This window comes from Polyodon spathula, chromosome 4 (genome assembly GCF_017654505.1).
Source record: "Polyodon spathula isolate WHYD16114869_AA chromosome 4, ASM1765450v1, whole genome shotgun sequence".
Classification (NCBI taxonomy): domain Eukaryota; kingdom Metazoa; phylum Chordata; class Actinopteri; order Acipenseriformes; family Polyodontidae; genus Polyodon; species Polyodon spathula.
This window is the reverse complement of record NC_054537.1, coordinates 64,495,386-64,518,643: the sequence shown is the minus strand read 5'-3', so window position 1 is coordinate 64,518,643 and position 23,258 is coordinate 64,495,386. Positions and strand designations below refer to the sequence as shown.

At 37.0% G+C, this 23,258-nt stretch overlaps 1 protein-coding gene across 32 annotated transcripts in view; it reads left to right on the top strand.

Moving 5' to 3' along the window:
- Positions 1-8,402: 8,402 nt before the first annotated feature.
- LOC121314738 (CLIP-associating protein 2-like) overlaps positions 8,403-23,258 on the top strand; it is a 144,823-nt gene continuing 129,967 nt past the window's right edge. For 29 of the 32 annotated variants that reach the window (XM_041248339.1, XM_041248369.1, XM_041248346.1 and 26 more), the window contains exon 1: positions 8,403-9,226. In XM_041248339.1, coding sequence (XP_041104273.1) covers positions 9,026-9,226 — 201 coding nt within the window. In that variant the 5' untranslated portion in view covers positions 8,403-9,025. The remainder of the gene's footprint in view (positions 9,227-23,258) is intronic. The other 3 variants (XM_041248360.1, XM_041248359.1, XM_041248356.1) reach the window with 1 other exon arrangement.

Below are 23,258 nucleotides of genomic sequence, written 5' to 3'. Positions count from 1 at the left end.
TGGTGGTAAGACAGGTGACAGTAACTAGAGTTGTACACACTGGATTAACACAAAGGTGGTATCATTACATGGAACAAGACCTGTGTTTTATTGAATGTCACAGTGCGGGATACTATGTAGGGCTCCTGATTTTCCATTCTTGGAAAATGCAAATTCCATTTTTCAAAATGACCAATTCTGTTTTTAAGAATTAACAACGTAATTTCAACATAAATAACATTTTTATATTAAAAAGCTATTGGGTTTTTCTTTAAAAAAAAATTATTGAAGTCCCTGAGATACTGTAGTTTTCAGGAAGAAAAATCTTTCTTAAAGCAGTCTGCTTGTAACAATGTACTGTAGGTCAGTCAACAAAGACATTTTGAAAAAATAGCTTATTGCTGGCATTGCAATATACAGACTAGTCAAACGAGGGGCAAAATTACAAAAATATACAATTTTCATAAAATTACAGATTAAATACCCACCTGTAGTTTCATCTGCAACAACGCAGACTGGTTTATGCTGTACTTGCTGTAAAACTGCTTGCATGTGTTTCTCGTATACCCTGGACAGACAGAGTTGTCTTAGTTAGAGCAGGGCTCTTCAACTACTTTTTTAAATTTGGAGGGGCCAGATTGGGGGTGGGGAATTAGCAGTAGGCAGGCCAGAGTATTTTACTCTGTACATTTTAAAGCAATAATAAATATTAGATAACTTAATGTTCATATGTTGAATAAGACTTACACATTTTACAATGTGAATCGTACTTTAATAATAGAACAGCGTGAGAATTTAACGCAGGGATGTCCATTCAAGGCGGAGCTGAGCCCAATAATTTTCTAAATGTTTTAATATTTTAATTGAAATTTGTTTATCATTTTTCTCATTTGAAAAAAACGATATTACTTGTACTTTGTGTTAGGTGTATTTCAAAGCTGCAAAGTAGTGTAACTAGGAAGTGTAGCTAAGGAAAAAGGGTTTATTTACACCGCTCGCATAACATGGCGTTAGTTTGTGAGGCGCTCGTTTGCTGCTCGCTGGAGTTTAAACATGAAATAAAAACACAAATGAGTAAGCAATGACAGTGAAACAAGTTATAGCCGCTATTTTCAGTAAGACACACAAGGAAACCACAGAGGAGAAAGAAATATCTAACAATACGGGAAATGCAGGAAATGGAGGTGAGATTTCTAATGCATGTGCAGCCTGTTACAATTGGTCTGATGCAAGAGGTCTGTACCCGTGTGCTGATGTGTGGATAGAGGAAATGTAGAAGAGGAAACAAGAGACAGCAAAAATGGAAAACTTCGCTGTGACGTGTTTGTCAGTTGCAGATTTATCGCACTACGTCCAAGAGATTGAGACTCGAATGGATGGCGTTTGTTTCAACGAGGCTGAAGTTGGCTTTTTACTCACTTTGATCTGCACCAAACTGAATGATTGGCCACACTGTCACAGGCACCTGCTTGACCAGTACTTGCATCAGCTTGTACTTGCACTGCATGACTCCATACTTTGCTGCATTCAGCTACTGTTCCTACCTATAACTACTTACTATAGCTTGTATTTGATTTTACTCTTATAGGTATCTGTACTCATGTTTTCTGTAATTGCTCTTATTTGAAATCATTCTCATCAATTTATCATACTTACTACTTGTTCTTACTGGACTTTATTCATATAAGCAAATAGCTACTATAAGTTATAACTGTACTTAGTCGAATTCGCTGTTATAAGTTGCTGTATGTTTTATTTTGCTCTTACTTGAATTGATTTTATTGTACTTTCATATCTGCTCTTGTCTGTATTATGATATTCTATAATGTGATATTTTATAATGTGATAACCTGTAATGTGATATTTTATAATGCGATACTTTGTACTGTGATAACTTATAACAATTGTAAGTCTCCCTGGATAATTTTGTCTGCTAATAAATAAATAATAATAATAATGTGTGGAAACTCGAGTGTAATTCGAGTGTTGGCATTGTGACAATTGTTCATTTTAGGGGTAACAGGATTAGCATGCCTGACATAGACAGGAAAAGAACATCTTTGTGTTTAGTTAGTTCTCCAAAACAAAGTTAGGGTTTTGTTTGATTAATTTTCAGTTTTGACTGCACCTACAGCCATTGTGTACCATCTTATTTAAAGTGCATCTCAGAGACACATAGATGGGTTATCTCCTGACCACTGCGTTGCTACAGTATATCACTCTGTTATTTAAAAATACAAAATGGTTACGTGAGTTTAAATCTACACAAGCTTATTTATAAATGTTATACATATTGCAACACAAGGCTTTACTGTAGTATTAAAAGATACTCACAAATTTCCAAGCTTTGAATATAATCTGTGTAAAATCGTGTTAATAGTGTTTATTAATACCTTGTGACTCTTACAATATTATACATACTACTTTACTTACTGATGGTGTGAAGTACATAGTGTTGCATAATTGTTTTTAAAGACATCAGTGATTTTGATATTGCTCCACATCTCTAAATTGTCTGGGGAAATCAGCTTCCTTGTCTAAACAAACGAAATGTAATTCTTCTCAATCACTGTTATTAATGGAACAGATAAAACAGCTGAGAGAGAGGGAAACAGCTGCCCTGCTAAACTGGAGTAAAATAGCCTTTACACAGAGCTGGTCATCAAAGACTAGAAGATCTACAAATTCCCTCAAAAATTGAAAGTAACTGTATAAGGACCTGGTGACTGGATTTTGCAGTATACTTCTCTATCTCCCTGTTTTTAACTTTGGAAAAATGAACCAACATGGTAGGCAGAGGATTTCTCCTTTTATTCTTCAGTGCTGGCTTTGAAATGTGTGCTTAATGTTTGTACAATGCCATAGGAACAGGATTTACTTAATTTGCCTAGTCAAATGTTAGTTAGCTCAAGAGTAAAAAACAATAATTATGTATGATTGTGGACGGGAGGTGGGCAATTCACTGACACACATTGGAGACAGAAGGTTTAGTTGAAAACACTGCACTGGTGCCCAGTTTTATTATTTTCTGTTTGATTTATTTTAGCCCGCAGAGGGCGCTGTTGTCCATGGCAAGAATTCCAACAACGGTAGACAGGTCCACAGTAATACCAATACAGTCAAATGCTGATGCACTCACAGATGCTCTGAAATAATAACAAATGACAGGTGAACGAAAAAGGGAAAATAAAACACTAATAAAACTACAAAATAAAGGTGCTGCTTACAGAGTGTCTCCACTGCCGCCAAGTCTGTCAGCTCGGGTCTCTGTCCTACACTATGCACTATACATTGGGGTGACCAAGGTTCCCCACTATTTACACACATCCCCTTCAGGTACGTAACAATTTATTGGAATTATAATTTTCTTTATTTAAGGCTGGCTTTTCAGCCGTGCTTGCCTGTTACGTTTATGCTTTCCTCTTCAGCTGGCGTCTCTGGGTAACCCATATCTTGGCCAACCGAATGCATAGCCAAGCACAGTACTTATGGGCCAAGCAATCCCCCAAGGCCCACCTCTCAGACACTCAGAGAGAGGGAAAGCCAACACACCCTCTTCCCCACCTCTCCGTGTCATCGCCATGACTGACAGGTGGCTCTTATAAGGTTGCTGCCCTCTTCCTGCAGCACCATGCATGAGCCAGACAGTTCAATGCATGTTTGACATTTTAAATTTATGAATAATACTTATTGATATACAGAATATAAAGTTCAATGTTGTATGGATAAGGATTCAATGAGTATTGCATGTATTTTAAGAATGACATGTTCATTAAAAAAAAAAAGTGTTCCCATCCAAAGTTATGTGTATATGTAAGGAATACTATAAAAATATTATATTAATATTATAAAATTGTATATGAATGTATATGTATCAAATTGGGATTTTGCCTGTACCTCAAAAAAAGGTTTTAAATATGTTGATAATTTTGTTATGGCTTGTCAAAAAAAAAGTTCACGGTCCAAACAGTTGTTTATTGGTTTTGTAATCTCGGTGTTGCGACCACAAATAATAATCCCAGGCAATACACAGCAATGTGTATTGCACTGTCCCAAACAACAGGTTACAGTGCCGAAATAATAAACATAGTATAACACATACAACGACACATGATCACAAGTCCAGAGTGAGTGCTAACGTGCAAGTGGTGAAATACAATTTATTAGTGCACAGAAGTGCTGTCTGGGTTGGTGCTGACCTTAAGTGACAGCTCCCGGTATGTGTTAGCCATCTAATAACAAGAAGCATGTAGAATTAGACATGTTTAAACAAATAAACACTAAACACTCATGGTACATTTTTGGTTCTCCTGTAGCAGTTTGCTCGCAACCATAACAAAGGAACAGAATACTTAGCCACATCCCCTTTTGTACCGTCAGTCACACCCCCTTGGTCAGCAAGTGCAGCCATTTCTCTTCCAATCCACGGTTGCCACATTTCCTTCTGGGGCAATGACTTGGTGTACCATTGCTCAGCCCCCTTTCAAGATGGCCGACTTCCACCTAATCCTTGGAATGAATTGTCAAGCCATCCAGGCTGGGGCACTCTTTTCCCTTTACACAGCAACCTCACGGGTCGGAAGGGAGATTTATAACTTTCTCTGTCACATGGCTTAAATTAAACCGGGCTTTAAAACAAATGTTCCTATATTTTATTAGAAGCAACAGTATCACTGGTTACCAGATTTTGTTTCTTGTTTTTTTAGTTATACAGATCCTTCATATACAAGTTCACTATGTACACAAAAAAACCCCAAAAAAACACAAGCCTACATATTTTTCAACACAAGGGGGCACAGTGAAACAGTAAGAAAATTTATTTAAAAGCAAATATTGAAACACCAATTAATCTTTTTTTTAGCATTTGGGAGCCGGCCCAAAAGCTAAAAAGATTTTAGCAAGACATGAAATGTATGTATATTGAAAAATGTGTTTAGACTATGATGCTAGATTATCTGTATTATTAGAGAAAGAAACAAGAATAATGAAATTACAACCAAGGGATAAAGTGTGGTAATAGTCTAGATTCTCTATACAGTTATGTTCAAAGTATAGAGGCTGTTTTTATCTGCCTGAGTCACTCCAAATAACACAAATTTTGAGCTTGATTTAATAAAAAAGGGTCAGAGGACAGAAAAATAGGAAAATGTAATTTGAAACTACTTGCTCTTTAATATCAAATCAAAGTACTGTATAGAATTTAAAGCAATGTACAAAAGCCATAAACCGCACAGTGAAAACAAAAATGAAGGGGATTATCTTGTACGTACGAGACAGTTTCTGTACGTACAAGATTCAGATTATACCATTTTGTTTAGACCAAAAAAGGCCTGCTTTACTCTTTATTCAAAATACCAACTAGTGCTTGTATGTGTACCATACTGCTCGGGAATCATTCTATTTTTTGTTTTATTGATTTTTTTTTTTTTACTGAGGGTAGCCAAACATTTTCTTAAAGTTATTTTGTAGAAATTAAGAGCCTGATTCCTTTGCATTCAACCCCTGCAGTGTTTTTCAACCTTTTTTAAAAACTGTACCTGTTTTGCCTGGAGGTCTCAGCTCAAGTATCCCTTTAGTTTGGGACTCACATCTGGTTTAGAACAGAATACCAAACAGTAATGCTTAAAACTTTTAATTACAAGGTTTGGCTCACAGAATCAAGGCAGCATTTGGAAATCTCTTCGGAAACACATGCATTCATACGACACTCCTAAAAGGACAAGGGGTGAATTCATCTCATGAGCACCACTTATTATCTTGTGCGCAAGACATAATACCCTGCTGAATGCAGCAGACACCTTGTTTTTTCAGTGGATGGGTTAGGAGACAATCATCGTATTTTTCTGCTCATTGCATTACAACTATGCAAGACTGATGTGCTTTTAGACTCCTGCTATTTTAACAAAAGTACATTATTTATTGCATCCAATTGTATTCTCTTACTGTCTGGAACATTTCACCTGATTATAAAAGCAAATGCGAAAAGAGTAATTTGAAAAAGATCTGGTAACCAGTGACACTGTTACTTGTAACAAAATATAAGAAAATTGTATAACGTCTGGTTTCAATCAGTTAAGCCACTATTTACAAACTTTGAGATAACAAGCCTTGATGGCTTTAGTTGTATTTATGTTTGACAGGCCACCACAACACATTATCAACATATTTGAAACCTAGTTACTTTTTTTGAGGTGCAGGCAAAATCCCAATTATTAGGGACCGATATACCTTACATATACACGTAACTTTGGATGAGTACACTTTTTGTTTTTTTAATTAACAGGTCATTCTTAAAATACATGGGATGCTCATGGGCTGTGAAAATAGACAAATCAAGGGTCTGGTTGAATAGATATTAATAAATCAAATATTCATAATTTTAAAATGTCAAACAGAATTCTAAGATAACTTCAGACAGTTTCTTAAATTTGATCATTTTTCACATTTATAATTACTCTTGACCTAACTTCATTTTTTTTTTTTACATGACCATTGGAATATTTCATTTAAAAAAAAACAAACTATAATTTGACTAGGCAAATTAAGTAGATCCTGTTCCTGTAGCAAAGTACACATTCTATTACCTGTATTATAATTATTTATGTATGTGGCAGCTGCCTTTATCCAAGGTGACTTACAGGTGTTACAGGGCAGGGTTACAATGCAAGATTAATATATAATACAGCATAGTTTATAGTGAGTGCAAATAATACTACTAAAATGCAATATGAACTAGGATCCAGCAGGTTATGATTACAAGAAGTTGTATTTACAATGAAATAATAGTAGTGCAATAGTGTAAGGATAGTGCATTGGCTGAGGATTCAGTAACGTGGTGCATAGTTCAGGTAAGTCCAGTGCATAGTAGGAGGGGTAGATCAAGAGATCTACAAGTGCAGCCTAAACAGGTGAGTCTTGAGGAGGCGATGGAAGGCAGTGAGAGACGGAGTAGTTCTGAAGTTCTCCACTAGCTGGTTTCACCACAGAGGGGCTAGGAAAGAGAAGGAGCAGGCATGGGAGGAAGGAGAGTGGAGGGAAGGCATGACCAGTTGGCCAGTAGAGGAGGAGCGTAGAGGGTGAGAGGGGGTATACGATGACATGAGGGATCAGAGGGAGGGGGCAGTGTGGTGAAGAGAGCGGTAGGCAAGAACAAGGAAGCAGAGATAGGTAGCCAGTGGAGAGTCCAAAGCAGAGGGGTAGCATGAGAGTAGCGAGGTTGGGAGAAAACAAGAGTAGCAGCAGAATTTTGAATGGGGTGGATAGCCAAAGTAGGGAGACCAGCAAGAAATTACAGGAGTCTAGTCTGGAAAGTACAAGAGCTTGGACCAGGGATTGGGTGGAATAAGTAGTTAGAAAAGGACTGATTCGGTAAAGAAGTAGCAAGTGCGTGTCAGTGTTGACAGAAGGAGTGGTAGGGTCAAGAGTAACACCTAGGTGTTTAGCAGAGAGGGATGGAGAGTGATAGACTCAAGGGATATTGAGATGGAGAGGGATGAGCAGAGGAGGCAGAAGTAGAGGTCAGATTTAGAAAGGTTGAGTAATAAGCACACATTTTAAAACCAGCACTTAAGAATAAAAGGAGACATCCTCTGCCTACAATGTTGTGACATTTTTCCTAATATGTAAACAGGGAGAGAGAAAAGTGTTATGTCATGCTCATGTTAGATACTAACTTTTTCTCTTTTTTTTAAAAATTCACACCATGTCCCTTAGGGGTTCCCTACATTCGCTTTCTATTCGGCAAAGTTATTAAAAATAAGAAAAAAATGCCTGCATTGTAAATGTTTATCACGTTAACCTTTACTTCCATTTCAGAATAATTATGTGTGTCATTTAAATTGTTTACAGCATGAAAAACATTAATCACAAGATAAAACTATAACAACACTGATAAACCTTTAATTAAAGCCTAAAAATTCAATAAAAATAAAATAACAATCCAAACTTTTCTTCTGTATTCTTGAGTTTTCTTCTTTCGTTTTTCTTTTGCAAGTAAGGAATATATCAATTTTTGACTCGAGAAACGTACATTTCTCAGTAGTACACTTGACCACATTTTAAAATATGAATATATACATAACCCACACAAATTACTGTACATGACTAAATAACAGACTACAACATAAACAACGTGTCCTCTTCCTTCTACATCCTTTCCAGATGCTAGACCAGCGCCTTTTCTCCATTTAAAAATAAAGGTCCTTGCTTTGGTGGTGGGGGAAAATAGTGCCTGAATAGTAAACACAAATAATTTACGCTGTAAAACTGATTTATTTTTCTTTAAACTTGGTTAAAATGTATGTAAGAAATAATATCACCCTGATGGTTTGTACTATTATTTATTTATTTATTTATTTTATTTATTTTAATATGAAAATGTTTATGTTCTCGGAAGTGAGTTTGGGCGGTTTACGGGGCAGCTGTGCAGTATTGAAAGAGATTTCGGATCAAGGCCTAGCTGACACTGTTTTGTATTTGAGATACTGGAGAATTAAAGAGCAAAGGTGGTGTGTGTTATTCTAGGATAAAGAGTAATCAAGGTCACTTAGAACCGGGCTGTGGAAGTATAAATACAAGTTTTCGTTATTGTAATCTAAAAAGAATAACAACAACTCACTTTTTTGAGTTGGTTTGTTAAAATGAAATGGAGGCGCCAAGCCTATGGACGGAGAAATAACGCTAGAACATATCAAGGGGCTGTGACACTATTTGGGAAAGGGGAGGACTGTGGTAGCAAGAAACGCTGAGGATCATCAAAGAGAAGGGAGGCAACGTTATACCATCTGGGCTTCGTTGGTTAGCCGAATACTGGCAAATTAATTTGGGTGTATGAAAATCCGAATTTGGGAAAACGAATAAAAGAAAATCTGTCGCCGGTTTGCAAACTCCAAACAAGTTTTTTTTTTTTTTTTTTTTTTAAACTTCTAAAGTTGCTTAACAGCAGTAAAACGACGGGGTAACAGGACTACTGAAGAGTCAATGGTCTGTTTTACTGTGTGGACTTAGAATACAAATTGGTGACTCTTTCTACATTTAACCAACAACGATGGACGAGTGTTACAACAACATGGAATACTTTTACAAGCAAGTCTTGCAAAAGGACGTGACCCGGCGGCTCCAGGTTGGCCAAGAGCTAATCGACTACCTCAACGACCCGCAAAGGTCTTCTGATGTGGAGCAGGACCGACCACAACTGGATGCAACCATAGATGAGTTAGCGGGCTGGGTAAACTCCAGCAATTTTAAGGTAACGACGCAAAGTTAACGGCGCAAAGCATGCAGGGGAAGGTGATGTCCTTTGTTAGGTTTTAGAACTTAACAATAGCGAGTTTCGGTGGTATGACCGGCATCGTGATTGGGAATAATAATGAACAGCTTGTTTTCTTGCCTGTTGGGGAGGCTTGGCCAATGCGCGTTCCTCGGTTGTTGGGGGGGGGGGTATTTTCCATACAGTGATTTTGCTCTGTTTATAAACTTAAAATGAAAAAGCAAAATAATCACACGACTGTTTTTAGGTTTCCCAAAAAACACACCTGGTCGTGCATCCTTCTGCAGTGTCGAGGCGTGCTTCAAACCGTAATTGCATATGCCCACCCACTATTAATAGATATGCCAAATATTGACCTTCTAAAATGTGTAATAGTGGGACTTAAGTAATGACACCAATGTGTCTGTCAGATGCTGTCATTTCAGAATGTGTCAAACATTTTAAACTTCTTGGTTGGTTCCTAAGTTTAAAAATCTTTTAAAACCTTTCTTGGTCGCTTTTTCATCTTTCCCGCATTTAAGTCAAATTATGTTTGTCAAAAATACTATTATAAAACATAAAGCGTTTGCTCAAAAACTGCAAACCCCCCCCTCCCAAAAAAAAAAAAAAAAAAGAAAAAAACTAAAAAACTGTTTAGCAGAAGCTATACGGTGATTTGCAAAATTTGACTGAATTCTCTGAGGAATACAGCTTGAGCGCTTTTGTTTTGCATCAGCACCAGAGAATGCTGGCTCCTGGGTGATTCTGGAGACTGACTATTCAAGGAAAAGCTGTTGGAGGAACCAGCAATTTAAAATTTTAAAGGGCTCTAAAAATACTGTTTTTAAAGCCCTGTCCACACTACATAACCGACCTCGAGAACCGTACTCGAAACCGTTCAAATTAATCCAGCTCAAAGCGTCCTCAGTGAAGTACAGTTTCATGTTTAGTCGGGTTGAATGCGTACACACACTAATAGTTCGGTTACAGTCCCCATCAGCGCTATGAACTATGGAAATGAATACGTTAGTATCCCATCGTGCACTGTATTTTATTTTAAGTGTGCCCCATATTAAGAGGTCCATACTACTAAAAATAAATAAAACAAGTATTTTGGAAAAAGTAAATGCGAACACACACAAGTAGGGCTTGACATTTCCGGGGTTTATTGTTCGGGGTTCATGTCTTGCGGTGTCTAATTGTGGTACCCTTAATTGTATTTCCAACAGAGCTGACATATGACAAATTTGTTCATCCACGATCATACTTATGTGTCTCATTTCATTTTTGCAGTAATATAACGTTGTGTTTTTATTTTTCCCACTAGTTTACCTGATGTCTGGATAGATTTTTTTTTTTTTTTAGCATAAAAATGAATACCTAGTGCGAAGTGTACCCTGATAAGTCTTTCAGGCGCCTGTTGTGAGTATTTAGCCAAACATATCACACAGCATTGTGGGATATTTGGAGGATAAACAAAACATTTAATTTAGTATTACAACGTCCACATTTCTGATAAACCGCTGTTGGATACAATAGTTCCCAGCGTACAGAATTCCCAATAGGGCTTCCGGTTCTGTCACATTGTTGCTAGTATTTATTTATTTATTAGACCTGTAAAACACGTAGCTACTATGCATGTAATTAATTAAAAAATAGCAAATAATATGGATGTTCTAAAGTGCTTACACTGTTTTATTTGTCCATGTTGTTTGTGTTAAATAGGACATCTGTAGTTACAGAATAACGTGTACATTAATTGAGCTGAACCGGGCAGCTGTTAAAGGGATGGACGCTGGGCAATTAAGTCTTTATTTTCCATGTTAATGCACAAGCTAGAGCACTGTGCGGTTCCAATATTTTTACAACCCGCATCTGACCTCGACCCGCAACCCTCTGCAACAGCGTCTTCTTACCCGCGACGCGACGCGACCCGACCCGACCCCACCAGACCCGACCCGCTTTAATAAGATCTGCAACCTGACCCGAACCCGGAAGTGTTTCTCCTTTACCTATTTGGCAGCATCACTGACTCGCATTAACGCAGATATCTCTACCATTCTCCACAGATTGAGTTTATACAGTAGGCTATACAGTGTGGTAGCTTTCTCTAGTGGTCTGGACATATTTTAACATTGTAACATTAACTATCTCTACTACTGCTAGGACAACTACTACTAATAATCTTTATTTTTATATAGCGTCTTTCATAGTTGACAACCCTCAGATAGGAGACTAGGGTGTGTGAACTATGCATCAGCTGCAGAGTCACTTACAACAACGCCTCACCCCAAAGACAGTGCACAAGGATGTTAAGTGACTTGCTGAGGGTCACACAATGAGTCAGTGGCTAAGCTGGGATTTGAACCGGGTTTCTTTAAGCACTGGACTGCACAGCCTTCCTTTCTAAAATACCTGTGTCTTCCTTTCCTGCCGCTAGTTTTGTGGCTTTCACAAAAACACGATGACAGGTTTTGCAAGCAACAAATCCAGGCACGTGTTCATTATTTTCATTCACTATGATTCCAAAAGAATTCCTCACTTCTGATTTACCTCTCAAACTATTATCCACTACATCAGGTGTTCCCGAACTTTGAAACACTTTCATTTTAGTAAACAAAGTAAATTTCAAAAAACAAACACGCATTTTTATCAAACCTTTAAATTAGGCACCTTTTGTATAACTGAATTTTAGAAATGCAGTTATTTGTCTGGTCATTAAACAAGAAAGAAGTGCATATCTCTTATTCCCATTCATAAATACGTGAGCAGGAGTCACCTTCGAGTAAAACCAGTACAATGTACACAAAAACATAACTTAAATGCTAATTTCTCAACACTAACTACGTCCTGCCATTCTGTCACGCTGAACTGTCATGCGCAAGAAAGACAAATGCGCACAATACAGGGGGAAACGAGAGCCTTGCAAAAGTCGAGAGCCATTTTTCGCCACTACTCTGTGCAACCAAATGTTGACAATTCAATTAGGAACTTTAACAATTAAACACACTATAAAAAGCAAGGTAGTCCTAAGTAACAACTACGTGTGTTTGGACTGACACAGAAAGAGAAAATTAAAGAAAGTAAAAGTGGGATGAGTGAGGGGTAGTTTTCTCTGTACTCATTTGCTAAATTGTTGTAGTTCACATATTATAGTATAATAACATTTGCCTAGCAGAATAAGATTGTATTGGTGTACTGGGATTCAAATTAGCATTGGTACATTTTACAAATGCACTGTTTTACAAATGTGTACTAGGCTTGGAGCATTTTTGTACAAATGTAACAGGGTATTTTTATAAACGTGTTCACCAATATGTTGTAATTTTAAAACGTATCCACATCAAGACGGCACATAGAAATAGTTTGGAGGCTGTGACAAGCAGATAGAAACAGTGGCAGACGATACCGATTGATTGATTAAACTAGCATTTTTGCTTCTTTGACAAAGACCACAATGTGCAAGTGCTGCCATCACATACCACAAAACAAACGGGAAAGTAGCGATTTGAAAAAGAGGATTTTCGCAAATGTTGTTAACCCAAGTAATTGGATAATGTCTAATATAGTTCGCCGCTCCCTTCCTTTTTGAGCATTGATGTTACTACACCATGTACAAAAAACGTTTGTGTATTTCCATATATAATTAGAATGACATCTTTCAGGACCTGCAACATAGGGAGTACAAGCAAGGACTTAATTATTTTTCTCTGACCGTTCACCGAGTAACAGAACAACGCTTTGCTTTGAACTTGTGACTAAACTATGAAATATTTTTGTATAATAATGCTTACCTTATTTTGTTCTTCAGTAGCCACTGTTTGTCTATCCATGGTCATTGTCACGGTCTTCTGCCGTTTTAACAGAAGCTGTGATGGTGAGTTTTTGGAAATACTTGACTTGCATTTTGCATGTGTGCCCTATCTCCTGCCGTTATATTTGGCGCTAATTTATATTTGTTTCCGAAGCTCACCGATGGCCTTAGGAATCTCTCCATGGCTGAACTAAAGCTCACACTGAAACCCCACCACACTTCTCACTATACAGATAGTAGATAGTATGTATGCACGCTAGTGACATGCATAGTGAAAGTAGGGAGCAAATGTATGAGTTTTTGGTTTTTTGCAAAACATTTAAAATTCCGCAGGAGAGAGCAAATTATGTGATTATATGAATCTATATATGTTTCCACGACGTTGCTATTGTAAAAAACAGTTAAGTAGAGGAGAGTTAATGTTTAATGGAAGGACAGGCTGTTTATTTTATTAAACTGTCTGCATACAGGCAGCGATGTGCAAAACTCAGTATGTTCCTAATAATACATGTATTTTTTTAAACCTAGTTTGATTCTCTTAATGGCAGATTCGCCACACAAGTATAGGAAACAAATGCTTCCAGGTAATGTTAGCAATTTTGTTTAGTTGTATTAATACATTTGGTGGCACTTTCTTTTATGAAAGTGAATGGTCTTGAATTAACAAATGTTTAAATAAGAAAAAAATATATAAATATATTTTATAGGACAACTACATAATTGAATATACAAATTACAATAGGTGTATTTTTATACTGGCGTTTGTTCTGGGCACCCACCAGAAATTAAACTCTGCGCATATACTGTCTAGTTTCTTTTCTTCTAAACTGTGACTCAGACAGGTGGTTGTCATGCTGCTCAAATATAACTTTGATACATTACAAGAATTGTTATTTTATTATTTCGGCCGATAATCATGATTATTGTGATAATTTAGACGATAAACTAAAAATGTCGTTATCATCCAACCCTATTATAAACAGGACTTTACATGTCAAAAGTAGTTTGTAAAATTGACTTTTCACAATATTGGGTTTTGTGGTCTGGAAATACAGGCTGATGCCAGCTTGTCATAATGACCTTGTTATGTTATACGGTACCACAGAAAGAGAATATTGAGGGATATCTGCTCCAAAACAGCCTGTAGTCGTCTGACATTGTCCTTAAAATAGTCACTTCCTCAGAAGTTGGCAAGCCCTGGGATGAAAATGTAATTCCTATCATTTTATACAGAGGGCAGATGAGTGGAAGTTGATTTATGAATGTAGTATTGTATTTAATAGTAACACTTGTGAATGAAAGATGGAAAGATCTCTTTTTAACATTCATTATCTTTAGTAATACAAACCTCAGTGTGTTTTCTAGCTTTCTGAAATATGGATGCATGATTTATTCTGATAAAGGGTAGTTGTACGTGTTATGAGCAGTAAGCTGCAAGTTACCTTCAGTGATTGAATTAAAACATCGGAAACAAGTTCTACTGTTCTGGTAGTGATTTATATCTTATGTAGTGAATTAATCATTTCCGCAAACGCATTTCCTTTTCTGCTTTGCTGTCTACCTTTTATAAAATCTCCATCGTGTTTACAAAGTCACCAAATGTAGCGACAAAATCTCAACACTGCTCGCACATGGCTGGCTGAGAAAATGGGTCAGATCAACATCGATTTGTATTTGCCTGGAATGGGATGGGACAATCTCAGCCTGCCAATGGTGTAATTGATACCGCCCACTGCCTCTGATTGACAGAAGTGCTTTTGTCAAAGTGAAATGATAAAAGAAAACGAGGTGGTGACTTTGTGGAAATGTAACGACGCAGAGTGGAAATTGTGAAATATATATTGAAATAAATAAATAAAATGTCTTTATTTTTTGATGTTTGTTTATTTATTTATTTATTTATTTAATTCTGGCATGGAATATTTCCCATAGAATACACGATCACATAAAAATAAAATCTTCAAATAGTATATTGCATATGAGTACACGAAGAAGCATTATATATTCACTACAAGTAGAAGCAAACATTCTTTTTTTTTTTTAAATGCTGATGATTGACGAGTGTTAAGTTAGTCTTAAACCAGTTGTCATTTGCATATTAAACGTAAGGACCCTAATTAATTATGCAATACTTGTAACAGCAAAATGTAAGATTTGTAAATGAAAAAAAATTCTAATGGTGAACTTTTGTGTAAACTGAAATAAAATAAATGGATATAGCAAGTACTGAAAGAAGGAAGCCAAACTTGGGTAACATCAAATTAAGAAAGGTAATTTTGACATGATGAATATAAAGACTTATTAAATGTTACGCAGAACAACACCATGGCTAATAAGAAAAGGCAAGATACTTGGAGTTGGAAAATATATTTTTTTTAACTCTGGACTGCAGTTTAATGTAAAACATCTGCTGTTGATTTTCTGTGACTGGACAGTAACATCAGCATTTGCACTGACCATTAAAAGTACAACCAGGTAGGTTTGTTTTTAATTATTTACAGGTTATTGAATAAACAAAGTAACTTGACTTGGATTAATTGTTATTGTTTGTTTATTTAGCAGATGCCTTTATCCAAGGTGACCTATAGAGACTAGGGTTCTGTGAACTATGCATCAGCTGCAGTCATTTACAGCGTCTCACCCAAAAGACGGAGTACAAGGGGTTAAGTGACTTGCTCAGGGACACACAGCGACTCGGTGGCTGAGTTGATATTTGGTTACAAGCCCTTTTCTTTTTATATATATATATATATATATATATATATATATATATAAATATAATAATAATAATAATAATAATAATAATAATAAGTATATATATATATTTAATTTTCGATATTAATTAAAGTAATTAATTAATTAAGACCGTACCTTATAATATTTCCCATAGAATGTACTTCAAACATAAGTTTTATGAAAAAACCGACAGGTGTCCAGGCGAAAGACTGTGCAGTTCAGTCACAACAGGCAACACATTTTGTTGTGTCACTATTATGTGGATCTCATCATAGTGTGTCACTCAGTTAAATCATGGGGTTCAGTCCTGAAATAATAATGCAGTAATAACACACAATTGTGAAAAAGTGGTGCAGTGTAGTCTGGGTTCGGTGCTAGCTTTTAGCGACAGCTCCCGGCTAGTGGTAGTCTGTCATACAGTGACAGTTAGAGCAACAAAACAAACAAAACACGAAACGCTTACGGTTATTTTATCTCTGTACTCCTTTACAGGTCCGTCCGTCCGTAACCATAACAAAGGAACAAATTGCTCGGTCACATCCTCCGATTTCCCCTCAGTCACGCCCCCTTAGGTAGAGAGTGCGATCACGTATTCTCCAATCCATGAGAGGTGATGACATCTGGTATTGTGGCTCCGTCCCATTCCTGGATGATCGACTTCAACTGACCCTGGAATGAACTGTCAAACCATCCAGGCTGGGGCACTCTGTTCTTATTATACAGCACACTCACAGGTCGGGAGGGAGATTGTTGACTCAGTCATTCAGTCTCTGTCACAAGTGTACAACATTTTACAAATATATTTCCTCATCTAACATCTTGTCCCATGATGGCTAACTGGAACACTGCTGCAGCAGGGTGATCAAGTTTCATACCCTGATGGCTTGTTTGTCTTGAAATGCTTCTAAACGTAAACTTTAATGTGTTTTTTTTTTTTTTTTTTTTTTTTAAACATCCTAACAAGTACTGTATACGCTGGACCACAAAGTTTACTCCAAAATGATTTTATAAAAATTACATAACACGATTTCTTCTAATCCACTAATGCATTAGCGACTTGTATTTATTTAATGTTTTTGTAGTTGTAACTAGATTGCTGTATTTAAAGGTGAGATTCATGCATTAAGAAAGCTGCATCACTTATTTGCTAATTAAAAAATAAAAAATAATGCAAATACTACCTTACATTTAAAAGATTAGTCTGTACATTGCCACAGAGGCTCTCTTGGCAGCCATTTCTGGGTTTCTTTGTAGCCAGTGGAAGATAAGCTTTTCCTACAGCTAGCCAATCAGAAGTGATAGGGGTGGGACATAAACACTTCTTAAAATGTTTGTGTGCAGGGGCTAGACTTCCGCAATTCAGTTTTCAGAAACTTACGTGGCTCTAAAAATATACCTGGCGTGTCTTTCTAGCAACAGAACGAACACAGGAAAAATAATTACATAAAAAGTACTTGTCAATCAGGCAAAGTGTAACGGCAAAACTTGTCGGCCCAGGTGTCGGGCGATACGAATTGCACTCCCCTGTTTTATAAAGACATTCTGTCTGGAGACACACCTCTTGTTAAATTTTGCAAATAACAAGACCGAATTAGCAAATAAAGAATTGGGAGGATTCATTATGCGTCTACATTAAAAGGGGAGCTATTTAAATTATAATCGGTGACACACAACAGTGAACCTGTTTAACAATGAGTCAGTCAACACACTTTTTTCTTTTTTTTTTTTTATCAGTGTTTCATTTTTGTTGGTGGAAAACTGTAAATATGTGCTGGACATTGTGTTTTCTGAACTGTTGTAATGTAATAACATTTTCCTCCTGATAATGCCAGCAATGAGGCAAATGATGTTTATAAACACTATGGCATGAGTGTGTCTTCAGGTGCTTTACTTACTATTACAGCAATAAGTCTAATTGAACATCTTGGCTTTAATAAAAAAAAATAAAGAATTGGGGTAATATTTATTCATTGGTATGAGAATGTAAAACAAACCAGCCCACAGACCAAATAGGTAATGAATGGCAAGCATCATGGTAAATAAGACAGTTGTGTTCTTAGTGTTGTCTATTTTGTGTCTACACTAAAATATCCTTTGGACCTGATTTCTGAAGCTAGTTCGTTGTCCCCAATTACTAGCAAGATATAACTTTGTTGCCAGGGTTAAATACGTTAGTATGTTTGACATGATAATAATGTTTGTAACTGATCAGAAAAACCATCATACAGAGGTCGCGTTAATGCAAAATTTTGCGTCCTAGATGCCAGATTATTCCATTGGACAGAAATATTTTGTCTTGCGTTCACGGGTAGCACAGAATGGAAAGGGAGGCAGAAATGCATATTCGTGGTAATCTATTATGCTGCAGCAAAATGACTGTAAAATACTTGCTTGTTTAACAAAAACTGTTCTGCAGTAACAGCATTGATGAAGGTACACTCCAGTCCTGTAGGTGGCAGCAATATTAAGTTTTATTTATAGCTGATTCTGTTTCATAATTAAGGGTAGCACGGTGGTTAGCGCTGGGTTCAAGTCTGGCGGGTTCAAGTCTGGCGGCAGGGGTCTGTCTATGTTTGTGTGGGTTTTCTCCCACAGTCCAGAGATATGCTAGCTAGGTGGATTGACCTCTCTAAATTGGCAATTGGTTGCCCTGCAATGGACTGGCATCCCATCCAGGGTGTAGTGTCTGTAGTGTCAGGTGCCTTGCGCCCTGTGTCTGCAGGGTTAGGCTCTGGCTCACTGCAACCCTCTAGGATTAAGTGGTTACAGATAACGGATGGCTGGATGTTTCATAATTAAACTCGGAAAAAGCTGTTAATTGTAAAACAACCTTTGCTTTTACCTTGCCTGAGCCTAATTCTGCTCCTTTTTATATTTATTTCCAACAGAGTTACAGATTACATGAATTGTTCATCCCCGATCCTACTTTTAACTTGCATTTCATTTTTCCACTTGCCTAATTTTTTAACATTGTGCTTTTTTTATTTTCCGCACTAGTTTAACAGGGAAGCCCTTGCAGATTTTTTTAAATTTTTTTTTATTTCCTTTTTGTTTTTTGCTAAGCAGTTAGCATCTTCCGGGGATTCTGATCTGCATCTCAGCCATCTACTTCTGACTACGAGGACTACAGTGACCAAAGCGGTAGTAATGCACAAAAACGCAAACGAAAAATACGTTCTTATAATTTTGAATGGGAGATTTAAGTATCGTGGCTTGTTTATTGAGAGTGCAAGATGTACTGTGTGAAAGAGCTGCTGGGTAAAACAACAACAACAACAAAAAAAACACACTGATGTACAGTTTTTTTCAAGAATTCTTGCTTAAGATACGGCGATGCTGTTACTTTTATTGGAATGCAGAAAAATATTAACACACGTAGATGAAGGCAACAAACCGTGCTTAGAATCCTGGATCTCAGCTTTTTTGTAATCCTGTTTTATTTTTTTCACCACACTTTTGCACTGTGGTTTAGTCCCGTATTTCTCAATTCCTGTGAAATCTTTTGTTAGACTTTGTTTCGGACAGTACGAGTTAACCCCGCCCCCAACCTTGCTCAGCAGGAGCCAGTACCAGATTTATTGCAAGGCCAGAGTTTCAGTTCTGGCTTGGCTCGGCTCGACAAAATGACAAGTGTGAAACTACCCTTACCATGAGGGCTCTGCTCTGCTCGGCTTCAATGTGCAAGTGTGAAAAGGCTATTTTTATGTGGGACTTTGTCAAAAGCTTTCTGGCAATCTAAGTAAACCATGTCATATGCTTTGCAATTATCCATTGTCGATGTTGCATCCTCAAAAAAATCAAGCAAGTTAATTAAACACGATCTCCCTTTCCTAAAACCATGCTGACTGTCTCCCAGGATACTATTACCATATAGGTAATTTTCCATTTTGGATCTTATAGTTTTCCATAAGTTTACATATAATAGAAGTCAGGCTTATTGGTCTGTAGTTACCTGGTTCGGTTTTGTCTCCCTTTTTGTGGATCGGTATTACGTTTTGCAGTTCTCCAGTCTGTCGGTACAGCCTCTGTCTCAAGAGAGTGTTGCATGATCTTGGTTAGTGGTTTGTAAATAACTTGTTTAATTTCTTTGAGTACTACTGGGAGGATCTCATTTGGCCCAGGGGATTTGTTTATTTTAAGAGCCCCTAATCCCTTTAATACTTCTGTCTCTCTTATGCTAAAGTTATTTTAAATTGGATAGGAATAGGTCAACATGTGGGGCATGTTCTCCATATCCTCCTTTGTAAAAACTTGTGAAAAATAATCATTTAATATAGTTGCTATTTTTTCTATGATGTTGTTGTTTGTATCTCTTTGACGTTTTACTTCCTCCTTTGAATGTTCTTTTGCTGTTATAATTTAGAAAAACATTTTGGAATTGGTTTTAGCCCCCTTGGCAATGTTCATTTCTAACTTCCTTTTTTACTTGTGCTTGCAGTTTCAAGTACTCTTTCTGTGTCCTGTTATTGGCAAGGTGAGTCAAAGCTGTTGCTATGAGTCACACTCTCTCTCTCTCTTTTGACACATCAGAGCTCTGTCTCTGTGCCAGAACATAATTTAAATAATTGATCTCTCACACTGCACGCAGTTTGAATTGGTTCCAAAGTCTTTTAAACCCTTCATTACAAAGGTGCACATTTTCTTTCATCATAATCTAATTTATTTTCCATTCTTTCTTACTCCTTGCTCTGCCAAAAAATAATTTTAGTGAACACCACTGGCCAAAAACAAAATTACACCTTCAGAAGTTCTTGATGTAACTGTTCAAGATTATTTTTTTGGTCCAGAAATTAATTATTAATTTTTAAAGCGTACACTTGCATTCCCCCCCCCCCCCCCCCCCCCCCCCCCAATTACTCCAGCAATAACTTTTTACAGACTTGAAACAAATGTTCTCATGAAGTACAATTTCCACATCATTTACCTTGTAAAGCCCATTGTTCCTGCCACAGCACTGTGTAAATGTCATGTTCTGCTGTACATTACAACACTGAAATATGTTTCCAAACATACCTGCATTGTGCCACCAGTCCCTCTGCATTTTAACTACTGCAGATCTGCTTTTCTGTTTTTAGTGGATCATCGTGTGGCAGTAGTTTGGCTTCTTTTGAGTTTCTTACATTACTACTGTGTCTCTACAGCAGAAACTGCTTCACTGTCACTTTGTTTCAATCTCAGGGCATATCATTGATGCAGGCCACATGTGTTTTCATCCATTTTGCTTGATGCAGGGATGGAAATGAGTCAATATGAGTTTGATTATCCACAGTGTAGAAAGTAACAAGCTCATGTGTGTCTTACTAAACTCAGTAAATCTTATTTCCATCCCTGCGATGTTTAGAATTCATTCAACCTTTATATAATGCCCCAACGGATCACAGACCTCCACATTTGTAGTTTTTACTGAAGATTTAAAAGCTAATCCTCTACTAGAGTTATTGGATTGTAATAAATCCCTAAGAAGTAAAACTTGTCTGCAGCTGCTTATTTTGTAAAAAAAAAAAAAAAAAAAAAACTCCCTCTGTCATTTCTGGTTTAAGCGGATCAAAGGTCTTAAACGGGCATTTTTGCAAGCTACTGACAGATTTTTTTATTTTTTTTTATTTAGTAATCAGCAGTTGATTTTACCCAGTTTCTCCCAATTCGAAATGTCCAATTGCACTAACTCGGGAGCGGCGAAGACGAACACATGCTGTCCTCCGAAGCATGTGTCGTCAGCCAACCGCTTTGTTTCACTCTGCAGGCCCACCATGCAGCCAGCCCAGAACTATAGCGTTGGAGGACAACTCAGTTTACAGGCAAGCCTACAGGCGCCTGACCAGACTACAGGGGTCGCTTCTGTGCGTTGAGCTACGGGCACCCTGGCCGACCTAACCTAAGCCTGTTTTTCTATTAATTTTTTTTGAAGTGTTCAACATTTACATTATAGTAAAACATTCCTTTAAGATTTGGGCTCAGTTTAGACAGAATATTGGTTTTCAGTCTTGATCAGTGTTTTCTCCGATTGCTATGAATCATAATTTTGCATCCTCTTTGAATGATGTTTCCTTCCAGGCATGGCATGGTAAGGGCCTGAAATTTGTGAAAGATCTGTATATCGATGGTAATTTTGCTGCTTTTGAGCAACTTTCTTAAAAATGTAATATTCCAAATACACACTTCTTTCGGTACTTGAAGATTAGACACTTGCATAGTAGGGTGACTCATTTCCCCAGTTTACCTGTTGAATCCCCCATCAATTCTCTACTTAAACTTAATCCTCAATGTAGTGGTATGATTTTTATATAATTGACAATTCAATTTTTTCCTTATTGTCCTTCATTAACTACTATAAGGGCTGCCTGGGAGCAGGACCTTGGCTTTCATTTTACAGATGACATTTGGGACTCTATTTTAAGAGTACACGCCTCTCCTATTTGTGCATGTCACGCTCAGATTCAATTCAGAATCTTTCATTGCATCCACATGTCCAAAACTAAATTGGCCTAAATTTATCCTACATGTGATAGATGTAAGCAGGCTTCTGCCTCATTGATCCATTTGTTTAGGACCTGTCCCAGACTAGCCGCATTTTGGAACTTTGTCTTTTTTGTCTTGTCTTTTGAGACCACCTCCCAAATGTGTAATTTGCCCATTGACCCCACACCACTTGGAGTGATATTTGATGTTTCACCTGACGTGCTTCCTTTGTCCAAACTCCAATCCAGCACCCTGGCTTTCACATCTCTTTTGGCCTGCCGCCTTATTTTGATGAATTGGAGGCAGGCTGCCCCCAACCACTCATGTTCAGCAATGAAAAACTCAGACAGCAATGAAAAACGAAAAAGGTTGCAGATAGTGCTTTGCTTCAAAACGAAAAAGTAAAAAATACATTTCTGCAACAGCAGCATGTGACAACGTAGTAATGTTATTAGTTTTGCTCAAGACAGATGGCTACAGATGGGACTGATTTTTAAAACAATAGTATGTATAAGGTACATTAACAAAGCAGGTTACTCTGGATTTCTGCATCATTTGTATTTGTTCACAGATGGATATTCTCAGTAACTTTTAGAAGCAACAACACATTGTTCTTGACAGTAAGTAAATATATACGACACGTTTTTAATTTCATGGAATATTCAGTTTCTTTCAAACATTCATTTGTTATCATGGAGTCCCAATCGATTAAATCATTTGTTTATTATCATTATTGTTACAAGCCTAGTGATTAGTATGTGCATTAGCTGTACATAACCATTTTATAACAATTATTAAACATATTATCTAAATTGAACATTGGTTTTGTAGTCTCCCATATATTGGACTCTAGGCACAGGTGCATACAATTTTTTTTTTTTTTTTTTTTTGTGATAACACATAGTTCTAATGATGTTTATAGTTTTGTCTGGCGTAGTACTTGTTGTGTCTTGTTTAATATTTGTTTTGTCTAGTTTAAGACCCTTATTGTTAATTAACACATGTACCAGGGAATAGAATCAA